General features: G+C 46.9%; 1 protein-coding gene across 1 annotated transcript in view; it reads right to left on the bottom strand.

Annotated features, from left to right (window-relative positions):
* Positions 1-24,643, bottom strand: part of obscna (obscurin, cytoskeletal calmodulin and titin-interacting RhoGEF a) — a gene marked incomplete at both ends in the record, with an annotated part of 43,274 nt that extends 18,631 nt beyond the window's left edge. The window contains 41 exons of the mRNA XM_080527656.1: positions 55-214; positions 481-654; positions 1,085-1,167; positions 1,316-1,516; positions 1,615-1,724; positions 1,871-1,965; positions 2,346-2,424; positions 2,679-3,348; positions 4,426-4,829; positions 5,154-5,420; positions 5,914-6,180; positions 7,982-8,248; positions 8,672-8,929; positions 9,377-9,676; positions 10,128-10,397; positions 10,667-10,933; positions 11,207-11,473; positions 11,677-11,943; positions 12,072-12,338; positions 12,547-12,810; positions 13,244-13,510; positions 14,758-15,024; positions 15,148-15,423; positions 15,581-15,847; positions 15,979-16,248; positions 16,370-16,636; positions 16,821-17,087; positions 17,375-17,638; positions 17,878-18,145; positions 18,298-18,569; positions 18,932-19,198; positions 19,456-19,725; positions 20,323-20,589; positions 21,015-21,278; positions 21,559-21,825; positions 22,328-22,600; positions 22,904-23,170; positions 23,355-23,459; positions 23,745-23,903; positions 24,124-24,390; positions 24,604-24,643. Of these exons, the coding sequence (XP_080383782.1) occupies positions 55-214; positions 481-654; positions 1,085-1,167; positions 1,316-1,516; positions 1,615-1,724; positions 1,871-1,965; positions 2,346-2,424; positions 2,679-3,348; positions 4,426-4,829; positions 5,154-5,420; positions 5,914-6,180; positions 7,982-8,248; positions 8,672-8,929; positions 9,377-9,676; positions 10,128-10,397; positions 10,667-10,933; positions 11,207-11,473; positions 11,677-11,943; positions 12,072-12,338; positions 12,547-12,810; positions 13,244-13,510; positions 14,758-15,024; positions 15,148-15,423; positions 15,581-15,847; positions 15,979-16,248; positions 16,370-16,636; positions 16,821-17,087; positions 17,375-17,638; positions 17,878-18,145; positions 18,298-18,569; positions 18,932-19,198; positions 19,456-19,725; positions 20,323-20,589; positions 21,015-21,278; positions 21,559-21,825; positions 22,328-22,600; positions 22,904-23,170; positions 23,355-23,459; positions 23,745-23,903; positions 24,124-24,390; positions 24,604-24,643 (10,068 nt within the window). The remainder of the gene's footprint in view (positions 1-54; positions 215-480; positions 655-1,084; positions 1,168-1,315; positions 1,517-1,614; positions 1,725-1,870; positions 1,966-2,345; positions 2,425-2,678; positions 3,349-4,425; positions 4,830-5,153; positions 5,421-5,913; positions 6,181-7,981; positions 8,249-8,671; positions 8,930-9,376; positions 9,677-10,127; positions 10,398-10,666; positions 10,934-11,206; positions 11,474-11,676; positions 11,944-12,071; positions 12,339-12,546; positions 12,811-13,243; positions 13,511-14,757; positions 15,025-15,147; positions 15,424-15,580; positions 15,848-15,978; positions 16,249-16,369; positions 16,637-16,820; positions 17,088-17,374; positions 17,639-17,877; positions 18,146-18,297; positions 18,570-18,931; positions 19,199-19,455; positions 19,726-20,322; positions 20,590-21,014; positions 21,279-21,558; positions 21,826-22,327; positions 22,601-22,903; positions 23,171-23,354; positions 23,460-23,744; positions 23,904-24,123; positions 24,391-24,603) is intronic.
* Positions 24,644-27,223: the final 2,580 nt, after the last annotated feature.

The raw sequence follows: 27,223 nt of genomic DNA, 5'->3' as shown, positions 1-27,223 counted from the left end.
TCGGTAATATTTTTGGGATATGTAGTATAATAAAGGATTTTTTTTTTTACATACTTTGAAGTACTGCTGAATGGTTTTGTCAGTGAGGCAGGCCTCTGCTTGGGTCTGACCCAGCAGGTACTGCAGATACTTCTCAAAGTCATCAGAGTGTTTGGTCAGGTGCATGGCTACCTCATCGTCTGTGGTGCACACACTCAGACTGGGCAGGATTGACCTGCATAGGGAGGGAGGGAGGGAGCGAGGGAAGTAGGTAAAGAGGGAGGGAGAGTGAATAAGGACAGGATCTTTATCTAAACCTTTCATCTCAGTTTAGTGTAGATAACCAAAATAAACCAAAAACACAACTCTTTATTGTGGATATATTAAAGTCAATTACGGTATATGCAATCTTGTTTTTACTGTAAAGCACATTGTATTACAAAGTGCTATAGGTATAAATATTAAATGTTGGATTTGAAAAGGACACTCTGTCTGTCTCACTTCTCATGTAAAGCTGTGATGTCCTTGATGTTGCGGAAGATGGTTTCTTTTTGATTGATGATGTTGGCCGGGACATGGGAGCTGGTCTCCATCGGGCATAGGTGGTGAGATATGAAGTCCTTCATCTCCTTCACAAACTCTTCCTCCCCATCAATCAGCCCCTGGATCAATTGGCTGAAGACAGAGGGGCATTTTCATATGGAGTCAATAGTGTTGAGTATTTATTAATCAACTATATGACTGAAATCACATTTAACACTCACTGGTCAATGAAGTGGACTGATGGTCTGGGGGGGTTTCGTCTACTGAGCTTCTGGTACTGGAGTTTTTGGTTTACCCTACAGTAATATCCAATTACTGACTGCTACTCTAAATGACTCACCTTAAGTTATTTAAAAAATAACTTAAGGTTTTTGGTTTACCCTACAGTCCCACTTTTATTGACAGATACAGTAGAGATTTAGACAGGAAGGATGGGTGAGAGAGAGAGAGAGGAGGGATAACATGCAGAATATGTCCCCGGCCGGAATCGAACCAGGGACCCTGCGGTTACATGGTCAACGCTTAACCCGCTACGCCACCTAAGCACCCCTAAATGACTCACCTTAGTGTCCTCCTGTAGTCCTCTCCTGTAGATCCTGTTCCGTCCAGCTCTGGTACAACTGCCCTCACTTGTGGGAAAGTCTCCTATACAAAAAGAGAGAAATAAAGCTGTAATAAATGCATGGTCAAAGGTTCACATGAACTCTCTGACTCTTCAGAATACGTCTACTAGAAGTAACTCTATCACTATTACTGTCATTTCCATCCCGTTTAATTCTCTATGCCATCATACCTTCCTCTTCTTCTCCAGGTAAGCAGGACAGACCCATCCTTGGCGGGAGGGGGTGGTCTTGGTGGGCTTGGTACGGACCAGCCACCTATCAGGGTGGACCGAGTCCAGAACCTCCACATACTGTCCCTCTTTCAGCACCAGGCTCTCCTTGTTTCCACCCGCAGGGCTGCACTTGGCTCTGGCCACGTAGATATCAAATGGCTAGAGTACAAAAAGGTCGGTGAAGTAAAGAAACAGATACAAGAAGGGTGCTTGGTGAGAAGAGCTGCTGCCGAAAATATGTTGAGACTATGAAGTACCTCTCGTCTGTCCTCGTCTCCGTCTGACTCGGAGGCAGAGCCCGGAGCAGCTGCAGGTGTGTGGGCACGATGTTTGGGGGATGGAGTCCTGAGCTTGGCATCAGCAGCAGCTACGGTATTCAGAAGAGATGAATAATAAACCAGGCAAAACGGAGTACAACAGAGCATGCAAAAATATCACCACTGCCAAAGATTCAGAACAACTCAATAAAAGAGCATATTGAGCAATCCAATGATCCGAAAGAGCCTGACTGACCTTTAACCTTCAAATGCCTCTTTGGTGGTTGAGGGGGACCTTTCTGTTCCTTATCTTCTTTGTGGGACAACTGGTCCTGTGATTTGATGACTTCCCTGTGGAAACATTTTTATGTACATCAGAACAATGATGCCGTTGTATCTTGTGGAAAGGAGGAAGGTGGGGCGCTTAGGTGGCGTAGCGGGTTAAGCATCAACCACGTAACCACAAGGTTACGGCCGCAGACATATCCTGCATGTCATCCCTTCTCTCTCTCTCACCAATCCTTCCTGTCAAAAACCTCTACTGTCTCTATCAATAAAAAGAAAAATATGAGTGGGACTGCCCCACTCAGAAAAAACTTTAAAAAAAGAAAAAAAAAGAAAAAGGGAATGTAAGTAATAGAGCTAAAAGTTGTTCAGCTTGTCATCACAATAGGTGCTCTATAAATAAAGTTTGATTTCGGATTTGAGTGCATTCTGTTAAGCAGTCTTACCTGGGTGGGAGGTCTTTGGGGCTGATGTCAACAGGTTCTATGATATCTAGAGCTGTTTCATAGTCAGAGGGACTGGACACTTGAGAGAAAAAAGGGATTAAAAATGAATACATGGTTTGGTTTGGTCATCCTACTATAAATGTAAAGGGGAGATACATTACCATGGCAAATATGATTCTCATTCTATTACAGTTATACTGTAGCACACTCATAGAAACACAACCAATTCTAACACAACCAATGTTGTATGCAAATATCTTTGTTCGCGTTGGACTTCACGTTTGACTCTTTGTTACCTTGACATAATTGTTACTTCACCATGCATTGACTTACTGGAGCTGGCTGCGACGAGCGAGACCCTTCTCCTCTCCTGCAGGGTCATGCGTGAGTCCTCCTCCGTCAGGTTGTAGGCCTGCCACAGAGAGATGTCCTCGCTCTCCACAGAGCCCACGGTCTCGTTCCCAGAGGTGGACAACTGGGTCTTTGTCTGAGGTTGTTCCTGGGCTAACTGCAGAGGGGTGATGAAGGCCAGGGTAGGCTGGACAGGCTTCTGGGTGGTGGGGGTGGTGGCAGATGGTTGAGTCTGGGTCTGGCCCACTGCCACATTCCCGTTATACGAGGTCATACCAAACTTGTTGACCACCTCACACGTGTAGACACCAGCGTCCTCTGCAGTCAGGTTGGAGATGGCCAGTGTGCAGGAGCCGTCGTCTGAGGTGGAGATGCGATGGCGTTTGCCTCCCGCTATCAGCTCGCCATCCTTCAGCCAACGCACCGTGTTGGGCTTTCCCTCTGCGACACACTCTAGACGGATGGTTCCGTCGATACAAGCGTTCTGGTTTCCGAACACCTGCTTGAAGACAGGCCGCATGTCTTTACGGGTCTTGTAGCCTTTGAAGGCGGCCTGGATCTTTATGGCAGCTTGCAGCATCTCCGGTTCATCCTCCACACTGATGTCCACATCCAGGGGAGTCCCCTGGGCTTTCTGTGTTGCCTGGAGCCCCTTGGAGGGAGGGAGGGTGGGAGTCTGAGCTGGGTGTCCGGCAGCGGGGACTGGAGGCTCACCACTCTTCTGGGTCACAGTTACCTGAGTGGGGCCTTCTGAAAAGTATTCATCCTCTGAGATATAGAGTAGGTTAGCATCCTCCTCAGCCTTTTGGGGTTTCTCCTGTTCCGTCAGCATGAATGGCTGTTTTTCGGACTGGTTAACCTCAGTCTCGTTCACCATAGACTTCTCCTGAGTTTCCTTACCTGTAGATGTCCTTGGTGGTCTCACTGGCTCTTTCTCTCCTTTTTCTACCCCAGTCTCTTTCACAATAGACTTTGCTGGCTGTTTCACCCTCTGGTCTATCCCAGCATCCTTTGATTGCTGTGTCTCCTCAGTCTGATTCATCAATGGACTCACTGGCTGTTTCTGCTCAGTTTCCTGCACAATAGACCTCCTTCTTGGCGGTTTCACTGGCTGTTTCTCCCTCTGGTCTATGTCAGTCTCATTTGCCACAGACATTACTGGCATGTTTTCTACAGGCTCCTTCCCAACAGGCCTCACTGGTGGTTTTACTGGCTGTTTCTCCCATTGATCTACTTTATTCTCCTTGACCATAGACCTTGCTGTCTGTTTCTCCCTCGGGTCTACCTCGGGCTCTTTCAATGGCTGTTTCTCCTCAGTTTTCCTCGCCACAGATTTCATCGGCTGTTTCTCCTCAGTCTCCTGCACAATAGACCTCCTTCGAGGGGGTATCATTGGCTGTTTTTCCTCAGTCTCTTGCCCAATAGGCCTCACTGGCAGTTTCACTGGATGTTTCTCCCTCTGGTCTATGTCAGTCTCATTTGTCACAGACATTACTGGCAGTTTCTCTGCAGGCTCCTCCCCAAAAGGCCTCACTGATGGTTTTACTGGCTGTTTCTCTCTTTGATCTACTTTATTCTCCTTGACCATAGACCTTGCTGTCTGTTTCTCCCTCAGGTCTACCTCAGGCTCCTTCAATTGCTGTTTCTCCTCAGTCTCCTGCACAATAGACCTTCTTCTAAGTGGTATCACTGACTCTTTCTCCTCAGTCTCTTGCCCAATAGATCTCACTGGCGGTTTCTCCCTCTGGTCCACTAAAGGCTCCTTAAATGGCTGTTTCTCCTCAGTTTTCCTCACCACAGATTTCATTGGCTGTTTCTCCTCAGTCTCCTGCACTATAGACCTCCTTCTAGGTGGTATTACTGGCTGTTTCTCCTCCGCCTCTTGCCCAATAGGCCTCACTGGTGGTTTCACTGGCTGTTTCTCCCTCTGATCTACCCCAGTCTCCTTCATCATAGTCTTCACTTCTTGTTTCTCCTCAGTCTCCTTCCCCTTAGACAGAGATGGCTGTTTAACTGGCTGTTTCGCCCTCTGGTCCACCACAGTCTCTTCTTTCTCAGGCCACTCCAAGTCTTCCACTGACTCGACGATTGGCACCTGTTTCTTTGCCTCTGGAGGTCCAGCTTGGGCCTTCTCTGGGGCGGGAGTGGAAGTGGGAGAGGCAGCCCTCACATTTGTCCGAGCCATGGTCTTGGGAGGCTCTGCCTTTGGTGGGACAAGCTCCAATGCTAGGCAAGACAATCAAATCAAATATTGAAAAGTAGGTCAGCAGCAGAATTGCCAGAAGATCTAGGGGGCTGTAGACATAAAGAGCACACACACAAATACACACTCTTACCTTTCACAGCTAAAGAGGCAGTGGTCTCTACGCAACCTGCCTGACAGGTGTAGCTGCCCACACACATGCACACACACCACACCACACACATACACATACACAAAGACACACTTACACACACCTTTGACTGCCACAGAAGCGGTGGTCTCCACTCCCCCTGCCTGACAGGTGTAGCTGCCGCTGTCCTCTGTCTTCAGCTCCTGGATGTGCAGCTGGAACACACAGCCATCCTGCTTCATCTCATACTTCCTGCTGGGCCTCAGAGGCAGCCTGCCCTTCCTCCACTGCACTGGGAGCCCAGGCTTAGACAGCTCACAGGACAGGGAGGCAGTGTCCCCCTCCTCAGCCTCCACACTCTGCAACTGCTCCTGGAAGTATGGAGGCAGCTCTGGGCAGAGGGAGGAATGGAGAAACGGTAGGAATAACAATATTCATGTCTAATATGACCAGTGTTACACACACAGAATTAGCATTTTTGGACATTTGCACTGAAAACTATTTCAGACATGTGTAATTTTTCTATGTAGTGAGTGTTAGCTATTATACACAGACACACAACTACACACACACACACACACACACACACACACACTAACACATACAGACAAACACACACATATACACACACACACACCTCAGCAGTAAGCTATTACACACACAGACACACACAGACACACCCACACACACAGACACATACACAGACACACACACACCTCAGCTGTAAACTATTACACACATATACAAACACACACACACACACACACACACTCACACACACCACACACATACATACATACATACACACACACACACACACACACACACACACACACACTAACACATACATACACACACACACACACACACACACTCACACACACCTTTGACTGCCACAGAAGCGGTGGTCTCCACTCCCCCTGCCTGACAGGTGTAGCTGCCGCTGTCCTCTGTCTTCAGCTCCTGGATGTGGAGCTGGAACACACAGCCATCCTGCTTCATCTCATACTTCCTGCTGGGCCTCAGAGGCAGCCTGCCCTTCCTCCACTGCACTGGGAGCCCAGGCTTAGACAGCTCACAGGACAGGGAGGCAGTGTCCCCCTCCTCAGCCTCCACACTCTGCAAATGCTCCTGGAAGTATGGAGGCAGCTCTGGGGAGAGGGAGGAATGGAGGACATTTTGGAAATAGAACTCTATTGTCAAATATGACTATTTCTTCACAAAGACAAAAAGCATTTTGGGATGTTGTATTGAAAACAACTCTTGTCAGGTGTCCGTAAGTAGTCTGAGGTTACGTTCACACTGCAGGTATTGATGCTCAATTCCGATTTTTTACACAGATCCGATTTTTTTGTTTGGCAGTTCACATTACTTATAAAATGTGACCTATATTTGACCTAGGCCTACATTGACTCCCGTGTGAACATTCCACGGCCCTGAACAGACCCGCATGTGCAGAAGGACAGCGCACTGTTTACAATAATAATAATCATTAGACTTATATAGCGCTTTTCTGGACACTCAAAGACGATTTAAAAATTGAAAAGATCGAGTAGTAAAATAAAAAGAAACAAAATAAATAAATAAAAGAAAGTATAGGGGTCTAATTAATTTGTAGATTACTAAATCTAAATCTAAGTGTCTTTGTAGGATACAGGTCTACTCTGTATACTGTCTGCAAGTATATCTAGATTTATGATATATAATATATATGATAACATGATAACATATATAGGATAACATGATAACATTACAACCGGATTCAGTTTTTGTGTAGCGGAAGCCGGCAAAGATATGAGCAAGATATGACCAAGTGCGTCTAGAGTGCAGGGTTGCCAGATGGGGCGGATTACCGCCGAATGGGCTACTGGATTTATCGGTTATAGACTGGTTAGGCTGTAAATTGTCAATCCCATCTGGCAACCCTGCTAGAGTGACGTAAAAGTCGCATTAAAAGCGACTTGACAGTTCAGACGGGGGCGTGTTGCTAAATATCAGATATGTATCCGATATACGGTAATACCACCTCTGAACGCGACCCAGGTCGGATTTTAAAAAGTCAGATTTCATGTGACTTGCGCTGTTCCCACGGTCATGCATAAATCAGACCTGAGTCGCGTGTCGGCAAAAGAATCGGATTTGGGTCACATTTCACTGCAGTGTGAACGTAGCCTGAGTGGCAGGTGTTAGCTATTGCACACACACACACACACACACACACACACACACACACACACACACACACACATACCTCAGCAGTAAGCTATTATACACACAGACACACACCTCAGCGGTAATCTATCACACACACACACACACAAACACACTGTAGTGACCCCCACAAAGTACCGGGTGTATTGGCAACATAACCGTTCACAGCTGACCAGCATTCTCTAATGAACCAGTGCTCAGGGAAGCAAACTACAGACTCTTCAACCGAATGTGCCACACCTGTGCCTCCTCCTTGGGAGTCCTAGATAAGGAGGAGAGGAGACAGCACACAGGGAGAGAGGTGAACAGAACCAGATGTGTCGTGAGGGTGAGGGCCGGTTTCCGGCACAGCAATTCCATAGTAAAATATATTAACTTGTGTTTGTCTGTTGCCACCCCACACGCCTCCAAGGCCCAGAGGTCTTTTTTGACTTGTATTCCCTGGACCCTTAAAGGGCCAGGCAGAGACCTGAGTTGGATTTTTATTTCCCTGTATTGCTTATTCTTTAGTAAATGCGCCGTCAAGGCTAAACTGCTCCCTGTCGTCGGTGTCTGTTCCTACCTTGTTGTGCTCATCATACCCGGTCCTACGTGGTGGTCACCACAACAGCCACACGCACACCACACACACACCACACACACCCCTCAGCAGTAATCTATCACACACACACATAAACCCACACACATGCACACACACCACACCACACACATACACATACACAAACACACACTCACACACACCTTTGACTGCCACAGAAGCGGTGGTCTCCACTCCCCCTGCCTGACAGGTGTAGCTGCCGCTGTCCTCTGTCTTCAGCTCCTGGATGTGGAGCTGGAACACACAGCCATCCTGCTTCATCTCATACTTCCTGCTGGGCCTCAGAGGCAGCCTGCCCTTCCTCCACTGCACTGGGAGCCCAGGCTTAGACAGCTCACAGTAGAGGAAGGCAGTGCCCCCCTCATCAGCCTCCACACTCTCCAAATCTTCCTGGAAGTATGGAGGCAGCTCTGGGGGGGAGGGAGGTAATGGAGTAGCAGTACTGTTATGGTGAGTGTTACACTAAAAGAACACAACATTACTTTGTGAAAGTAACGCTTTTCAAGTGGTGTACTCCACGAATGACACAGCTTCCTTAACAGGTATAAAGGCCAAGACACTTCTCTTTTTTCTTTTTAAAGTTTTTTTTCTTTTTCTGAGTGGGGCAGTCCCTCTCATATTTTTCTTTTTATTGTGATAGAGACAGTAGAGATTTGACAGGAAGGATGGGTGAGAGAGAGAGAGAAGGGATGACATGCAGGATATGTCCGCGGCCAGAATCGAACCGGGAACCCTGCGGTTACATGGTCAACGCTTAGTCCGCTACGCCACCTAAGCGCCCCTAAGACACTTCTCTAAAGTTCTCCAGTATGGAACAGTGGCGTATTCTTTACCTTTGACAGTCAGATTAGCGCTGCTCTGCATGTCTCCCGTATCACAGGAGTATATCCCAGAGTCCTCTAGTTCCACCTCGTTGACGAGCAGCAGGTTGAGCTTTCCCTCTTTGCGGGTTTTGTATTTCTCTCCGGTCAGGAGGGGCGTGTTGTTGCGTCTCCAGGTGACCGGGGTGATGAGGTCAGAGGTGGTGCAGGATAGGGTGGCCATCTCTCCCTCCAAGATCACAACATCCTGGGGCTTCTCTTCGATAAGAACTGAACAGACAGATTAACTGGTTTTAGTAAGCTTTCCCAGTTAAGTACATCTTCATACACACATTGGCAGTCAGAGCCAGACAAAATGACAGACGTTAATGAAGTTCATTTACTAAGTATTTATGACCGAACAAATCAAAATCTCTTCACCTACCTGGAAAATGATAATCAAGAAATGGGAGAGTGATGATTGACAGGAGAGGGATCTTACAAACTGACCGAACACATTTAAAGTGGGCTGGCTATCTCAGTAAAAGACCCCCTTCCACCTCAGATAGCCCCCCCCCCCCCCCCAACTTGATGAAGCTGAATTCACTCACGTAAAGAAGGGCCAGATGTACTTCTTCCACATTTCCAATGAATCAGTAGATTAATCAACTAATGAGAAAAAATATCGTTTTTAATCAGGCCTAATATATATACAGTATATATCTATAAACTCTTCACCTTTGGGTTTGGGGACCACCAGGAGGCGAGCGGAGGTCCTCTCCTCCCCGACCACGAAGGCCACGGTCCCGGTCTCCTCCGGGGTGGTCATGGTCAGGACCAGGCGGTGCTGGTAGCCCTGGCAGCTCATCTGGTTCATCTCGTTCTTCTGCAGGGGACTAGGACCCAGCCACCACACGCCCTCACTCACCTCTACGTGGGACAGCTCGACCAGGAACACGGCATCCTGCCCCGCCGTCACAGTCATGTCCCGCAGCTCGGTCATGATCTTCACACGCTCTACAGGAGAAGAGTGCGTGTCTATTACAATCATCTGCACATTTTGTATATAATGGATAAGTTAGCATTATGAAGCTACTCTTTACCCCATCATAAAGTATGTTGAAACAGACATTTGCCAACATTGCTTCAGAAATACAATTTAGATCATATGTGACCCTCTCACATATGATCTTAATTGTATTTCTTTCTTTTTTTTCTTTTCTTTTTTTCTGAGTGGGGCAGTCCCACTCATATTTTTCATTTTATTGACAGATATAGTAGAGATTTAGACAGGAAGGATGGGTGAGAGAGAGAGGAGGGATGACATGCAGGATATGTCCCCGGCCAGAATCGAACCGGGGACCCTGCGGTTACATGGTCAACGCTTAACCCGCTACGCCACCTAAGCGCCCCTTAATTGTATTTCTGAAGGAATTTTGGCAAATGTCTGTTTCAGATAAATTGAGGGAGGGGTGTATACAGTACATACCTCTCACCACCAGGGCAGCAGAGGTTACTTTGCCCCTGGTGACACAGCTGTAATCTCCTGCATCTTCTAGATTCAGCTTCTTGATCTCCAGGGTGTGAGTGGGGCCTTTCTTCTTAATGGTGAACCTGCCCCCCTGGGCGAGCTGCGTGGCGTCCTTCCTCCATACGACAGGTACGGCGGCACTTGAGAGTTCACAGGACAGACACACAGCCTTGCCCTCCATCACCACCTGGCCCACCAGCTCCTTCTCAAAGAACACTGACGCAGCAGCTGTGAGGACCAGGAGAGAGGAGACATCAGAGGAGACATCACTTATTGTCCAAAACACGGTTGGACAGATTGGGCAGTATATTGCATAAAATGAATTTGTTATGTCAAAACACAATTCTAGCTCAAAAGTGATCAGTTATGTTATAATAATAGTCACAATACGACCATAATTGCTTGGCAATCAAATCAAATCATTTGATGAAATCAGCCAATCATTACATGACAAAAAAAAAAAAAAAATGGCCACAAAACTATAGTACTGTATATACCCCTAACGTTCACTTCAGCCGTTGTCTTCTGATCTCCGAAAATACAGCTGTACTCCCCTACATCCTCTGGATGGATGTTCCTGATGTGCATCTCTGCAATTTTGCCCTCCAGCTTAATCTGGAACCTCCCCCCGGGGCTTAGCTCCTCCTCCCCCTTCCGCCAGGCCACCGGGACCCCCGTCTTGGAGAGCTCACAGCGTAGCGTCACGTTGCCCCCCTCTGAGGCCTCCTGGTTCTTCAGACCCATCTTGAAGGTGATGGGTATGGCTAAGTATGTCAAAACAAAACTATTATGGTAGATATTGAAATCAAGCTGTATTTACTGTTGTAACACACACATACAACCTTAAAGGGACGTTTCACTAAAGCCTTTCTATTTTATAGTATATTCCACTATTCATCCTGGTATGAGAATATAATTATTGTGCACTTTGAAGCATAGACAGCCAGAGAAGTAGAGACAGTAGACTGCCAAAAATTTGCAAAAAATGTTTTTGGGGTACTAAAATGTTCCTTAAAGATTGTGTCATCTCCTCTTACGAGTGATTTTGATGGAAGCTGTAGTTTTGGTGTCTGTGTGGACACAACTGTAGACTCCACTGTCCTCGAGTGTGGCATTCCTGATAATCAGCTCCATGGTTGCTTCCCTCTTCTTCGTCTGGTACTTCACTGGGTTTTTCAGCAGCTGCTCTCCCTTCTTCCATTCCACTACCAGGCCAGGTTTGGAGAGCTCGCAGCTCAGAGTCACACTGTTCTCCTCCTCAACTTCCTGGTTCTTTAGTTTCACCTTGAAAGTGATTGGAGGAGCTGAGGAGAGAGCAAATCAAAAATAAGATGTTGACCCATATAAACACCCATATGCATTTTTAAAGGGGCAATCTGTAATTAGTGCATACATTTTCAAATGATATATAAACATTGATTCTTGAAGAATATAACTTAGACATAACAAATGTCTCATGACCTGTCTTACTTCTTTAAATATTGGCAACATGGTCAGTTAGGCTTACCCTTGACGGTGAGCTCAGCTGTTGATTGGCTGTCTTTAGTCTTGCAGGTGTATTTCCCAGCATCCCCCTCCTCCACGTTAAGGATGACCAGTTTAGTGATGCGTCCCTCCTGCTGCATCTCATATTTGTCTCCAGACTTCAGAATGACTCTTCCTCTCCTCCAGTCCAGTGGGGCTCCTGGCTTGGAGAGCTCACAGCTGAAGACCCCGACCTCCCCCTCCTTGATCACAATACTCTGGACTTCTTCCTTGAACGTTATAGGGAGAGCTGGAAAAACATATTCAAGATGCATCATATTGACAACATATTACATTTTTTAAAATAGGAACACTGTCAACATCCACAAAGAATCTGGTTTAAAGTGGTCAAAACCATTGGCGTTGAACTGAACATACCTCTGACTTTGATGTCAGCGGTTGTCTTTATGTTGCCTACGACACAGCTATACTCCCCAGCATCCTGGAGGACCACGTCTCTGATGTGCATCTCCGCACCCCTCCCTTCCTGCTTCATCTGGTACTTCTCTCCCTCCCGCAGCAGCTCCTGCCCCTTCTTCCACTCCACCGGCACTCCTGGTTTAGACAGCTCACAACGTAACGTCACATTCCCCTCCTCCAAACACTCCTGGTTCTTCAGCTTCTGTTTGAAAGTCACTGGAATGGCTGGAGGGATACAAAGAGAACATACACAACATCAGTGGTGTCGCTTAACTTTTTTTTTTTAAATGTCAAATCAAACCTATTCTATTCTTCTTTTCTTAAATTTTGTTAATTACAAATGACATTTGTTAATTTTCCTTTATTCATTGAAAGAGTCCCATTCCCCCACCATTCATAATAAACCTATCCCGACAGTGTTCCTCCTCCCTACCAGTGATGATGACAACAGCTGTGGTATTCACGTCTCCACACCCACAGCTGTACACCCCACTGTCCTCCGGTAGGCTTTTCCTGATGATCAGCTCCACCTTGGAGTCGCTCTGCTTCATCTGGTACTTCTCTCCGTTCTTTAACACATCTGATCCCTTCTTCCACTCTACAGGGACTGGTTTAGAGAGCTCACAGCGAAGCGTAGCGCCGTTGCCCTCTTCAACCTGTACGTTCTTCAGCTCTAGTATGAACGTGACGGGACGAGCTGAAACACACCGTTGAGGGGATATTCAAACTGACAGGAAACCCGACATGTTTCCTTATGTTTAAGAAAGATATTGGCTATTGAACACTTGTAGCAATGTTATTGACCCATATCGATACTATTCCATAGCCCCATATAAAGGTCTGTATACTGTAACTGTATACTGCAGGGGAGGCTAGAGGAGGAAGTTATCCGAGGACGGGCTCACACGTGTTTGATACCATTCCTCATTCCTTTCCATGCATTACAATGAGCCACGTCCTCCGATGTCTACCTCCACCAGCCTCCCCTGGTATACTGTATGGCACTGCAGTATTCCAGCCACATGCAATAGTCAGTCTCCATAACCTCCAACATCTCCATAAGCTGACAATGCTTATCTTTGCACTCAGTATACAGTAACTAGAACCCAAATAAACCCAAACATTCTCACGGTTCACTGTGACCCTGGCCGTGGTCCTCTGCTCGCCACAGAAGCAGGTGTACCCTCCACTGTCCCCAGGATTGGCGTTGAGAATCTTCAGTTCCACCAGCAAGTCTTTCTTCCTCATTTGGTACTTGTCATCAGACCACAGCTGCTGCTCTCCCTTCCTCCATTCCACTGAGTCGGCTGGTTTAGAGAGCTCACAGTGTAACGTCACGACGTTGCCCTCCTCAATAACCTGCTCTCTCAGCTGTAGTCTGAAAGTTGCCGGGAGACCTGGAGACAGCCAACCACAGGAGTTAGATGGTTCTGATGCTGATTGTGTAGGAGGACAGAAACTACTTGCCCCCATGGGGTCATGCTTTTACTATCACAATCCATCCCAGAGAGAAACCTAAAGTCAACAGAACTCGTAAGTATTCTAATACTCATTCTTTCACCTCCAGAGCTGTGAAACAATGTTCATTCTCAGACACATTGCTACAGTACAAGCTACAGAGAGTATGATAGGGTTGTTGTTGATGACACGACTGTACACCACTAGGTAACATGCACTTCCACTGTGACATGAAGCCATCAGCGGGTAACCAAACAGTGTGAAAAGAAATGAAACATCTAAATGTTTTCGGTAAAGATGATTAGGTGTCAAGTACTTTAAGGGATGAACTGGGTACTGAAAGCATTCATGGATACTCCTAAAAATAATAATGCTGTCATGTACTACTAAGTATGTACTACTAAGTATGTACTACTAAGTATGAGCTGACCTCTCCTGGTTGACAAACGCTGCTCGCATGAGGCCCCTGGATACATCAGGAAAGTATACAGGGATGTATGATTTATCAGAAGTTGTAAAATACAGTCAACATACACTCACCGAACCCTTTATTAGGAACCCCTGTACACCTTCTCATTCATGGAGGTGGTGTAATGGTGTGGGACATTTTTTCTTGGCGCACTTTGGGCCCGTTAATACCAATCAACCATTGCTTGAATGCCACAGCCTATTTGAGTATTGTTGCTGACCATGTGTATCCCATTCATGGCCACCATGTACCCATCTTTTAATGGCAGCATGATAATGCACTATGTCACAAAGCAAAAGACGTCTCAAACTGGTTTCATGAACCATGACAATGAGTTCAGTGTTCTTCAGTGGTCCTTCCCAGTCACTGGATCTGAATCCAATAGAACATCTTTGGGATGTGGTAGAACAGGAGATTCACAGCTTGCAAAGTGCACCTGAAAAATCTGTAGCAAATGCTTGATGCAATCATGTCATCATGGACCAGAATCTCAAAGGAATGTGTCCAACATCTTGTGGAATCAATGCCACGAAGAATTGATGGTGTTTTGAGTGCGAAGGGAGGCCCCACCTAGTATTACTATAGTGTTCTTAATAAAGTGTTTGGTGAGTATATAATCACTAACATGACTCAAAACAACCGAACCATGTTCTACAGCCACATTATAAACCATTCTTGAAAGGAGAGTACACTTTGCGACTTTGGTCCATGGCTTACCCTTGACGGTGAGCTCAGCTGTTGATTGGCTGTCTTTAGTCTTGCAGGTGTATTTCCCAGCATCCCCCTCCTCCACGTTAAGGATGACCAGTTTAGTGATGCGTCCCTCCTGCTGCATCTCATATTTGTCTCCAGACTTCAGAATGACTCTTCCTCTCCTCCAGTCCAGTGGGGCTCCTGGCTTGGAGAGCTCACAGCTGAAGACCCCGACCTCCCCCTCCTTGATCACTATACTCTGGAGCTCTCTCTTGAATGTTATGGGGAGAGCTGGGGAGACATGAACATAGGAGAGCATGTTGTATGAGTAAAGGCTGTATGAAACTCAAAAGTCAAAGTACAATTGGTATTGATATATTAATACGTATGGAAGTATTCAATAGCGCTACTTACATTTCACTTTTAATTCAGCTGATGTCTTCTGGTCCCCAGTGACACAACTGTACCTCCCTATGTCCTCTGGTAGTACATTCTGAATGGTCAGCTTTGCTGTTTTCCCCTCTTGCTTCATCTGGTAGTGTCCAAGGGACATGGCCTCAGACAGCAGCTCTTCCCCCCTCCACCACTCCACTGGGACCCCCTTCTTGGAGAGCTCACAGCGCAGCGTCACGTTGCCCCCCTCTTGGGCCTCCTGGGTCTTCAGACCCATCGTGAAGGTGGCAGGTATGGCTGAGGAACCAATGAGAGATGTCAGATCAGCAGCATGAGGCTGTTTGGTAGAGAACACATTGAATGTGGTAAAAAAGCATGTGCTGTGTTTGACCAGGTTCTCTCTTGAAAGATTTGATTGGCAAAATAAACGTTTGAACACAAAGCTTCCTCCTACCGATGACTTTCACAGTGGCCTTGGTCTTCTGGTCTCGACACAGACAGCTGTAGACCCCACTGTTCTCAGGCAGGATGTCACTAATGATCAGCTCCACTGCGGAGTCTCTCTGTTTCATCTGGTACCTCTCTCCGTTCTCTAGCAGCTCTCCTGCCAGCCTCCACTCTACAGGCAGCCCAGGTTTAGAGATCTCACAGTGCAACGTGACGGTGTTCCCCTCCTCAGTCTGGAGGTTACGCAGCTTCTGCTTGAACGTGACGGGAAGAGCTAGAAGACACAATAGGAAGTTGTCCATTTCTTAAATTCAGCGCTTGTTTATTTTGTACATGTCATACGTGAGGTATTTTCGAATTCAATTCAATTCGCATCTATCTTTTTGAGAGACCCTCAACACTTACCATTGACTGTAAGACAGGCAGTGGTCTCCACATTGCCACAAATGCAGGTGTAAATATCACTGTCCTCAGGCTTCACGTCAGTTATCCTCAATTCGAGCAGCGCCTCCCTCTGACGCAGGTGGAACTTCTCTCCATTTTGAATCAGCTCCTCTCCTCTCCTCCTCCACTCCACAGGCACTCCTGCTTTAGAGAGCTCACAGCGTAACGTCGCACTGTTGCCCTCCTCAATCGTTGTGTTCCTCAACTTCTGTTTGAACGTGATGGGGAGGGCTAAGAAAGCATCGAGAAACAGATACTATAGTTAGAATAGTAAAGCACATACCCTATATACAACAGCTAAACGTGTTGTTTGCCTGCATGTATTGTGTTAGAGAAAAGTACTTCCTCCTACCAGTGATGTCGACAGTGGCTGCGGTCTTCTGGTTTGCACACACACAGCTGTAGACCCCACTGTCCTCTGGCAGCGGTCTCCATAGGAGAAGCTCAAGGGCGGTCTCTCTCGTTTTGATCTGGAACTTCACTCCGTTCTTCAATAGCTCCTCTCCCTTCTTCCACTCTACTGGCACTCCCGGTTTCGAGAGCTCACAGCGTAATGTTACACTGTTGCCCTCCTCAGCCTGCATGCTCTTCAGCTGTTGTACGAAGGTGATGGGAATCTCTACGGGAGTGGAGAGGAATTATCGTCACGAACAACCATAAGGCTTAATAACTGGGATTAAAACTCCATTCAGAGTGTCACTGTCAATGTAACATTCAAATATGACAATGTACTGTACTGTCACATTTCAAATTCCTTGAACTAGAAACGAAAAGTGAGTAATGCCCCCCAAGTCCTACTGTACCATGGACTGTGAGGCAGGCTGTTGTCCGGTGGTCTCGGCAAGAACAGGTGTAGTCTCCCGTGTCCTCAGGCTTCAGGGCGGTGATGGTGAGAGAGATGTGGGACTTCTTCTGCTTCATCAGATACTTGTCTCCAGCTCTAAGGCTCTCCTGGCCTCTCTTCCAGAGGAACGCTACCCCAGGGAGGGAGTACTCACAGGCCAGGGTCACACCCCCCCCCTCCTTGGCCTCGACACTCTGGAGCTGCTGGGTGAACTCAGCTGGGATCGCTGGAGAACCGGAGAGAAATACTCTAAGCATTATGGTCTAACTTTTTTCAATACAGTATGTAACTAAGGTTGTATGTGACTGAGAGGAGCTGCCATGTGGTCCAGTGAATTCATAGTATCGTGTATCATAGTATCTGTCCTGTTTCCATAATTCCATACTTTTCAGTATGGGTAGTACTTTTACAGTATGCCACACGCGCAACCAATAAGGAAGATGACAGATGGAGTCTTGAGTAATTCAGTAAAACTATTTCCTAACAAGCCAAGAAACAGGGTTTATACAGTACCTTTCACAGTCACAATGGACTTGGTAGTGACAGATCCTGCGCTGCACTCGTACACCCCTGCATCTCTGCTGTTGACCTCCCGGATGGTGAGCCGAGCCTCGTTACCTGAGCGACTGGCATAGTACCTGGAGGAGTTCCACATCAGGCAGCCATCTTTGTACCACAGGATGTGACACGGCTTGGAGGTCATACACAACAGCACCAGACTACCTCCTTCAATGGCCTCACAGTCCTCCAATGCTTTAGTGATGGTGGGGCGTCTCTCTTAGAATATGAACAATGATGAGAATGTTATTGTTGTCGTGAGAAGTGAGTAACATTTGACACATTATATTTAAAGGCCCAATGTGAGAATCAAACCACAAACATTACGTTTCATCATCGTCACAGTTTCTGGATTTCTACACCTTTAACAAACTCAATGAATACATGATTTGGATGAACAGCTGTAATACTGTAGTATATTTTGATGTCTTGATACAAATACCATGTGAAAGGTTTACCTCGAACTAGCAGCGAGGCATACGATCTCTTGTCCCCCGCTTCGAAGGAGATGGTGCCCGAGTCTTTGCGGGCCAGCTGTTTGAAGGTGAGGGTGTGGCAGCCCCCCAGGCCCACCAGGATCTCATTCAGATCATTGGTGTAGAGGAGTGTCTCGTCCAGGTACCATTTCACCCCGCCGAACTCACTGGGACAGATACGGCACCTGAACAGTACCGTGTCCCCCTCTAGGCACTCCACGTCCTCCAGCTCATCCACAATTAACACCTTCTGGCCTAAGGGGGGTCACAGAAACATCACATAACACAAAAATAACACTGTGGGATTGTGGGATCATTAGGATGATGTGTGTGTTCTCCCTCAAACTCCATTGCTATTGGTAATGGGAAAAGAATGTCCATCACAACCTCATAAAGACAGACCTCACCATAAACAGTCAGTAGTGCCCGGCTCTGCATGGTGCCCACATCACACGTATAGACGCCAGGGTCACTCCTCTCCAGGCTGTTGATGGTGAGGGTGAGGATCACCCCCTTCTGCTTCATCACATACTTCCTGCCCGCCCGCAGCTCCTCCAGGCCCTTTAGCCAGGTCACACGCTTAGCCACCCTCCGCGTCTCACACTCCAGGGTTACCTTGCCCTTCTCTTCGCCGCCCGTGTCCCTCAGCTCCCGTGCGAATGTATGCTGCAGCTCTGCAAGGGTGGGAGGGGCCATACAGGTACACATTCAATAAACGAGCATCTCCAAATGGCACAAAGGTGAACTACACAGGGGCGCTTAGGTGGCGTAGCGGGTTAAGCGTTGACCATGTAACCGCAGGGTCCCCGGTTCGATTCCGGCCGGGGACATATCCTGCATGTCATCCCTCCTCTCTCTCTCACCCATCTTTCCTGTCTAAATCTCTACTGTGTCTGTCAATAAAATGAAAAAATATGAGTGGGACTGGCCCACTCAGAAAAAAAAAGTGAACTACACAATATAGAACTACACAGCACATAGCATCCTTCACAGTTTAGTACAAGACAGCATATTGTTTTTTTCTACAGTTTCTTGCCTCTGATCTCCAGCCGGGCCCTGGTTGCGATGCCGTCCGCCTCACAGCAGTACTCCCCAGAGTCTCTGATGGTGGTGTTCCTGACCACCAGTCTCACCAGGTGCTCCTCCACTCTGATCTCATACTTGGGGCTCTCCCTGATCTGCCGGCCATCTTTCAGCCAGCGGATGACGGCCTCCGGCTTGGTGATCTCACAGCTCAGCTCCGCATCCTCCCCCGGAATGGCCTTAGCACTCAGCATGTCCCTGAATACTTGCACAGCCTTCTCTAGGGATACACACACGCATACATACATACATACACACACACACAGACACACAGACATACACACAAGCACACGTGCGCGCACACACACACACACAGAAAGGCAGAAAGTTCAGGGATGTCATGATAACCTTTGTCTGATGCTAGCTTGGCTGCCATCTTGTTTGAGTCACTTGGGAGGAATGCTGCGAATCACCATCACACCCAGGCTAGTCAACGCCTCAGACACTCGTCACTTACAGTAAAAGTCAGCAATTTACCTTTGACAAACAGCATGGTCCTGCAGCTGAGGTCTTTGATGGTGAAGACCACGTCACCGGCATCAGACATGGTCCCATCTCGTATGGTCATCTTGTATACGCGACCTTTGCTTATGACCTGGATGCGACTGTTGCTGACGACGAGTTGACCATTTAGGGTCCAGGAGGGCTCGTCGATGACATTGTGAGACAAGCCACATTGGAAACAGCAGCTCTCCCCCTCCACAATGGAGGCTGTTTTCATCCGTTGGGCGATGGTGATGTGAAGGTCTGTGTGGGATATGTTAAATGAGCCCAAATTAGCCTTATTATAAACCAATCTGTTCTCATGTAGCCTTAACAAACAATCGAGATATGCTTCCAATGCAGAATGAGTATACAATTCAAATGTTTCAAACCGACAAAACAGTCATAAGTTATTGCTACAGTTACATCCAAATACTGACATTTCACCTGCTCTGAACACACCATGCACAGTGACCAGCTCTGACTGACCATACCCACCATCAGTGGCGGACTAAGGCTGTTTGAAGGGCAGGGGCGAAAAGAAAAAAAGGGCACCTACTGGACAACATGGGACCCCATTAGTGCACATGGTCAAGTTTAGACCATTGGAAGGGCAGCCAATAGGGCACATCCTCTAATTTCACCACTCAAAAGGGCACTTTAGTGCGACATTTTTCAACTGTGGGGGCACATGGTCAAGTTTAGACCATTGGGGCACCAATAGGGCACGTCCTCTCATTTTCGCCACTCAAAAGGGCATTTTTGCCACTCAAAAGGGCACTTAAGAGAGACGTTTTTCAACCGTGGGAGTCCACCAGTGCCCACCATGCACAGTGATCTGCTCTGACTGACCATACCCACCATGCACAGTGACCTTGGCCTTGGTCTGGCTGGTGCCTAGGTCACAGGTGTACTGCCCTGCATCTTCTTTGCTCAGGCTGTGGACAATGAGGGCCATGGACTTCCCAAAATGCAGCAGCTCATACTTGTCACTCCCAGCCAGGACCATACCATCCTTCCTCCAGACAGGGGTGACTGTCTCCTTGGATGCCTCACACTGCAGACAGACCTTCCCCTGCTCCTCCCCCACTGCATCCTCCAGAGACCTTAGAAACACTGCTGGCTTCTCTGAAAGAGACGGGAGTGGCACCCAATACTAACATTTCACACACAGCACCAACACAATACTAACATTTCAGACACAGCACCAACACAATACTAACATTTCAGATACAGCACCAACACAATACTAACATTTCAGATACAGCCCAAACCCAAGGCAGATGGGAATTACCATCAACTTGAAGCTCTCATCTGTACTATAGATATCCCTTATAGATCACAATCATATCTCGTATAATATATATACATATATTTATATAAACTATAAACCCAGCTTTACTGGTTAGATACTTGTACCAATAATAAAAGAAATATAGAAATATAGTTAAAAGTCTGAAATCTCCATCTCTTCAAATGGAAACTGTCCCAAACTGAGACAACAACACATGGCTAACTAACCCTAGTTGAGTTAACTAGTTGAGACAACTAACCCTTGACATTGAGGGAGGTGGACTCAGTGAGCTGGCCAGTCTTGAAGGTGATCTTGCTCTCCTGTGGGCGGAGCTTCTTTATGATAAGGCTATGCATGGTACCCATGTGCTGGATCCTGAACAGGGGATTGGCGTTGAGACGGTTGTCATTCAGGAGCCACTGCACATTGGCGACCACATAGTTCAGTTCACAGGTGAACGTGGCGTTGCTGTCCTCCTCCACCTCCACCTGCTCTAGGTGCTTTACGATCTTTAGCATTCGCACTGCAGCCATAGAGGGGGGGAACACAGTGTATAAACACAGATTATTCACAATAAACACTACTGCACTATACCATGCCAGAGCTTATCGTATCTACTCTTACCACGCTGCATAAATAAAAAGAAATACTGAAAACATACAATTACAATACAAAAACATACAATTCACAAAATTGAGTTTCCAAACTAAAATAGCTGAGTTTTAACAATAAAGCATCCATGGACAACTGGACACAACAGTGTTCTAAAATATCTCGTCATTTTGAGGCTCTTCAGCCTTTACCTTCCACAGTGACCTGGGCCGTGCTCCGGGACCCCCCTGCCATGCAACAGTAGGGCCCCCCGTCCGCCACCTCCAGGCCCTGGATGGTCAGCTGTGCTCTGTTCTTCTCCGTCCTCATGTTGTACTTGCCGGTACTCTTCAGGGCGGTGCGGCCCTTGTACCAATGCACCACTCGTGGTGACGGGGCAAACTCACAGCTCAGGGTGACGGAGCCACTCTCTTTACCCTCCGTGTCTGCAACGGGCTGGAGCACCTTTAGAGGGCGCTCTGCGGAGGGACAGGAGGAAATGACAGCAGCTGGTGAAACCGGGCAGCCCGATTTCATGTTCAGACTTTTATTCTGAAAATGTAAATGCTTCAATTTCAGCGTTGTTGAAAATCAATGCCACACTCGCTAGTCAACTAACACAGCTTGTTTTGTGAGCCTGCTAACAATGTAAAGTAGTGTTGTAGTTAACTAGGTTATCGTGGGGATTACTCACCGAATCCATTGCAATTGCAATGTTTTGGCTTGACTAGCGAGTGTGTCGTTGATTTTCAACAACAATGGTTTCACCAGCTGCTGTTACATATACATTTCAGGTATTTGATTTAGAAAGAGTGATATGGGCATACTGTAGAGAAGAACGTAGACCAAAGTTTGTTTTTTAAAATAAATAAATAAGCAATACAATACTCCATATCCTTGAGCCTGGAGGACCACAACTCTCACTTTATCACGATCTGAAGTGATCTTTTAATTGACCAATAGTGTCTAACAGTGGCATACCCTTGACAGTGAGCTGTGCGGTGGAGCGGCTCTTTCCGGCGATGAACATCACCGGGCCGGGCATGGAGCTGTCTGTGGAGGTGAAACAGAGGCTGTGCAGGGAGCCCTCCCTGTCCATTCTCACCACGGAGCTCTCCAGCAGGACCTCCCCGCTCAGGGTCCACTTGGGGGGTCTCCCCCAAGAGGGCAGGCTGGTCTCCACCTGGAAGAGGGCCTTGGCGGGCTCCGTCACCTCCACCGACCTCAGCCCCCGCACTATGCTGATAGCCTGCTCTGTAACGCACAGGGACGATACGTTAATAAGAAGTAACAGGATGATGAAAGTTGTCATCAACAGTTTGGATGAGCGACATACTTTTTGTCATCCCTCCTCTCTCTCTCACCCATCCTTCCTGTCTAAGTCTCTACTGTATCTGTCAATAAAATGAAAAATATGATTGGGACTGCCCCACTCAGAAAAATAACTTAAATAACTAAAATAAATAATAATAATATAATAATATACTTTTTTTTATCCATGTTGCATATTATTATTATTACAATAGTCCATAATCATAATGAACCAGATCAGCTCACCCTCCACTAGCAGTTGACAGGATGTCTTGTCGTCTCCGGCGTCGCAGGTGTACGTATCCTCGTCTGACGAGGCCACGTCGTCGATGGTCAGCTGCCTGTAGACGTCCTGGCTGATGAGCTGGAACTTCCTATTGGGCTGGATCTCCTTCCTGTTCTTGAACCACCTGACCTGGGCGTTGGCCCTGGAGACCTGGCACTCTAGGAGGCCGCGATGGCGGTACATGGCGATCTTCACTCTCAGAGGCTTCACTATCTGGACAGGCAGCTCTGTAGGAGGTAGGAGGAACCATTACACCACCATTTGAATACTAGTCATAAATCAGTTGCTTAAACTCACTATCCCTAGAGTAGAAAACAGCTAAAGCTGGTAAGTCATCTTTTTTTTTCTTAATGTGTTGTACTAAGCTTTGATTGATTTTGCAAGGTGGAAGATCATGTCAATGTTGTTCACCTTTGACTGTGAGAGTCGCCGTGGAGGAGACCCTCTCAGCCGTGAACCTGATTTCCCCAGCGTTCTCTGGTCTAACAGACTTGAACCACAACGTGTGAGTTGTACCTGCATTAAGATAATAATAATAATTCATTACATTTATATAGAGCTTTTCCGAGGCTCAAAGACACTGACAATATGGGAGAAACGGAAAACACAGATACAACAAGCAACAGATAACATGGAACACAGAGTTAGCGAACGGGGACGGGGGGGGGTGGTCAAAGCACATCGAACAGTTCACTTCAATTCAATAAGATTACATTCCATCATCATCATCATCCTCATCATCATCATCATCACAATGCTTTAGCTGTTAGTAGATGATACCTCCCTCCCTGCCATACTCACCCTGTTGTCTGATCTTGACATTGTCCCCTCTGATCCTGCTGCTGTCTCTGTACCAGTGGCCGTCCACATCCTCATGGCTGACCTCACACAGGAAGGTGACACTCTGACGCTCCATCACATCAACATCCTCTAGCTCCTTCACTATTCGGATGTCTCTGGCTGACAGGGAAGGACAGGTCGACAGACAGAGGCCAAACCGTTAGAGAGAGATCCATCCAAAACAGTAGCCTACAGTACACTATTGTGTGATCAGTATTATGATATTAGACAAAGTGCCAAGACAAACTGAGAACCGCAATCTGGCCACCAGACTACTGCAGACTACAGGCTATTGCAAAAAATGTTACTGACTAAATGGATGAATACAATTTCCTGATACCTGTGACATTGAGTCTGCCAGATGTTTCTATGCCGTTGGTCTGGAACGAGAACAGGCCAGTGTCTCCTAGGGTGACCCGGGTCAGTGTCAGGGTGTGCTTCTTCCCATGGGTGCTGATGCGACAGGTGGGCTTGGACTTCAGCCTGACCCCGTCCCGGGTCCACAGACCCTCCATGTATGCCAGGTTGAGGGTCACCTCGAACGAACAACCCTCACTCTCACACACCTCCACATCCTCCAGACCCTTCACCACCTGGATCCGGTTCTCTGACACACACACGGTGGACATAGATCAGTCATTACATCATGGCTCAGACATAGGGGTACGCAAGCAAACAAGCATATATACACTTACTGTATGTACTGTACGTGCACAAACACTCACCAAACACACAGACACAGGCGCAAGTGTACACACGTACACACACACACACACACACACACACAGTACATACATACATACATACATACAGTTCTTACTTGCAGCAGCTACTATTCCCCCAGGTATATTGTCTCCCATGGTCAGACAGGATGGATGGCCTCGCCCACCCTTGTGGAGACCTCTCAGCTCCTGATGTCGGGGGTTTGCTTTCTCCTCGTCCAATGAGATCTCTAGGTTGTCCCTAGGGCTAGAACTATACAATTTGATACATCTTTACAACCCTCATCGATATTTTTCAAAATGGTAGTATTGAGGAGGCACTACTAGTACATATGTGATACGAGTGATATGGTTAATCACAGATCTAGCACTGTTGGTCCCAGCAGTAGTGTGGGTTAGTTTTACACACGACAGTGCCGCCCTGAACCGTACTGTGCTGGCTCAGATATTATTTTCACCGTGTCCTTTCCAGCACTGTTACAGCCACTATAGTGGATATCATGTAACCACACATCATAGTAGAGTACAGCTCAGCTCTGCATGGTTCAGCTCAGTAGTGTGAAAAGTGAAAGGTGAAAGGTGAATCTGTCTGTCACCTCTAGACTGAGCTCAGCAACACTAATATAGACTCAGCCAGAAGGATGCATGATAATGATGGGAGAGGGAAGCTTCAATAACTAAACAGTGGATTAGATGGACAGTAAACAAGAGCTGTCAATCAAATGGCTGATGGCATGACCAAGGAGTTTACACCTTGACATGACAGAACAGAACAGAGACACTAAAAATGCATGTCAAATCAAGTTTAAGCTCCACACACTAAGGGACATTGATAAGTAGCTTCATAACCTCCAAAAGCAGCGTCAGCAGAAACCTCCAAAGCAGCGTCAAAACTGATGTATTGTCTCAAAAGCCAAAATGGCTTGGCAAAATGAATTACACTGCTTTCCAAACAGTTGTGGTGAGAGTATCTGAAATCAATCATCATTCTTTCATTCAACCATCACAAACTATATTGTCTTGCTCCGTCTCATAAATTGCTGGATATCATAAGCATGCTGAAAGTGGAAAACAGTATCTCTTGTGATACAGTTTGGCCATAAAGAAATGTTGTACATGCCAAAGACAACCAGAAATCTGACCTCCAGCTTTTGGTGTACCCACCTTAAGCTTGGTCAGCCGTATTCTGGAAAAAAATCTTTCCTCACATGCCCTGTCGGTATCCAAACAAAAAGATCACTTTCACTGGGATAAAAAGTTGGTGAAAATGTCAGCCGTCATAGCCGAAAGGTTCACCCCCGAGCCTTGTCCTGTTTCTCCCAAATCCCTCAAGATTAACAACAAAAGTTTGGCGAGAGGAGAGGATGCCCAGGTTAACAGGCAGCAGGCTCTCCCCCAGTCCCCAGAGCAGAAAGGCACAGTGTCGCTTTCTCTTTTTTCCTGCTTTGGTTAAAGCCTAATACTGAACAGCTGACATATCTATCCTCCGAGACTATCCTCCAAAATAGCCCAGTGTCATTTTAGTGCACCAAGATAGCCTCGGCTTACTGGTGTGAGGCGACTCCTCTGTCCATGGGCATCACTACATTCATCCACATACGTTGGATTTTATGATACACATCATGTGATGCTTTTCCAATTTAAAGAAAATCCCTGAGACTAAAAGTATCATCTTAAGTCTCTCTCCCTCCCTTTGTGTGAGGCTCAGGGGGGAGGATGCAGAAGTAGTAATACAGGTACCTTCACTTTCACAATTGTACTTTGACCCACCCCTGTCCCAAACCCCTCTCCCCCAAGCCGTGCTATGTGTGCATTGCTGACTCATATCTGTCACGTTCCCCAGAGCCACAGGTTAGATAGATCAAGCCCATGGACGTCCATTGGGAGTTTCGACACCAGCCACCGTTGAAAGGTCACGGGAGTTAAGGAATATTAAGCTACCATTTCACTGGGCTATCACTCGACACTTTCGCTCCCCTCAGTAGTTGGTCTGTATTCTTCCAGTCATTGTGCACGCTACTGTTGGACTAGCCACTCAACAGGATTATCCTATTGTATTCCCTGTTGTATTCCCTATGTCTCCTATTGTATTCCCTGTTGTATTCCCTATGTCTCCTATTGTATTCCCTATGTGTCCTGTTGTATACGTGTCCTATTGTATTCCCTATGTGTCCTGTTGTATTATATTCCCCAGTAGCTAAGCTTCCCAGCGCTAGTCTTGATAGAGGCATGAATGGCTCAAAGGGTACAGGGCAGGCTGTAAAACATAAAACAGTTTTTTACAATAGTATTGGTGAAGACATAAATACAAAATACTGTATTCCATCACCTTTAATACTTAAAGAGCTGAAAACTCCCACCCACACTCTACTATCATTCCTTTAGCTCCTCCCACTCCTAAGATGTCACTGCTGACATGAACTGATGGTGTTGGAAGTTGGACAATCCATGTGGTTTGTCAGTGGGATTCCCTGGTCCAGACGTCTGGACAAAGCCAGCCTCTCTTTAGCATTGTGTTCTGCCTGTTTGATGGACAGAGCCATGTGGTCCAGAGCCCCACTAAGTACAGTGAAACTTGATCAACAGGATAATCTCCAAACCATCCTGTGACTGGAGGAAAACAGCGCTTGTAAAGCGCTTTGGAATAAGGTGCTATATAAGTCTCACAACTCACTTCTCAGATCTCTCTGATCTTGCAATTTTCTTACAAAACAATTA

Source organism: Nansenia antarctica, assembly GCF_963989245.1.
Source record: "Nansenia antarctica genome assembly, chromosome: 1".
NCBI classification, from domain to species: domain Eukaryota; kingdom Metazoa; phylum Chordata; class Actinopteri; order Argentiniformes; family Microstomatidae; genus Nansenia; species Nansenia antarctica.
Note: the sequence above shows the minus strand (reverse complement) of the source record. Positions and strands in the feature narration are given on the sequence as shown.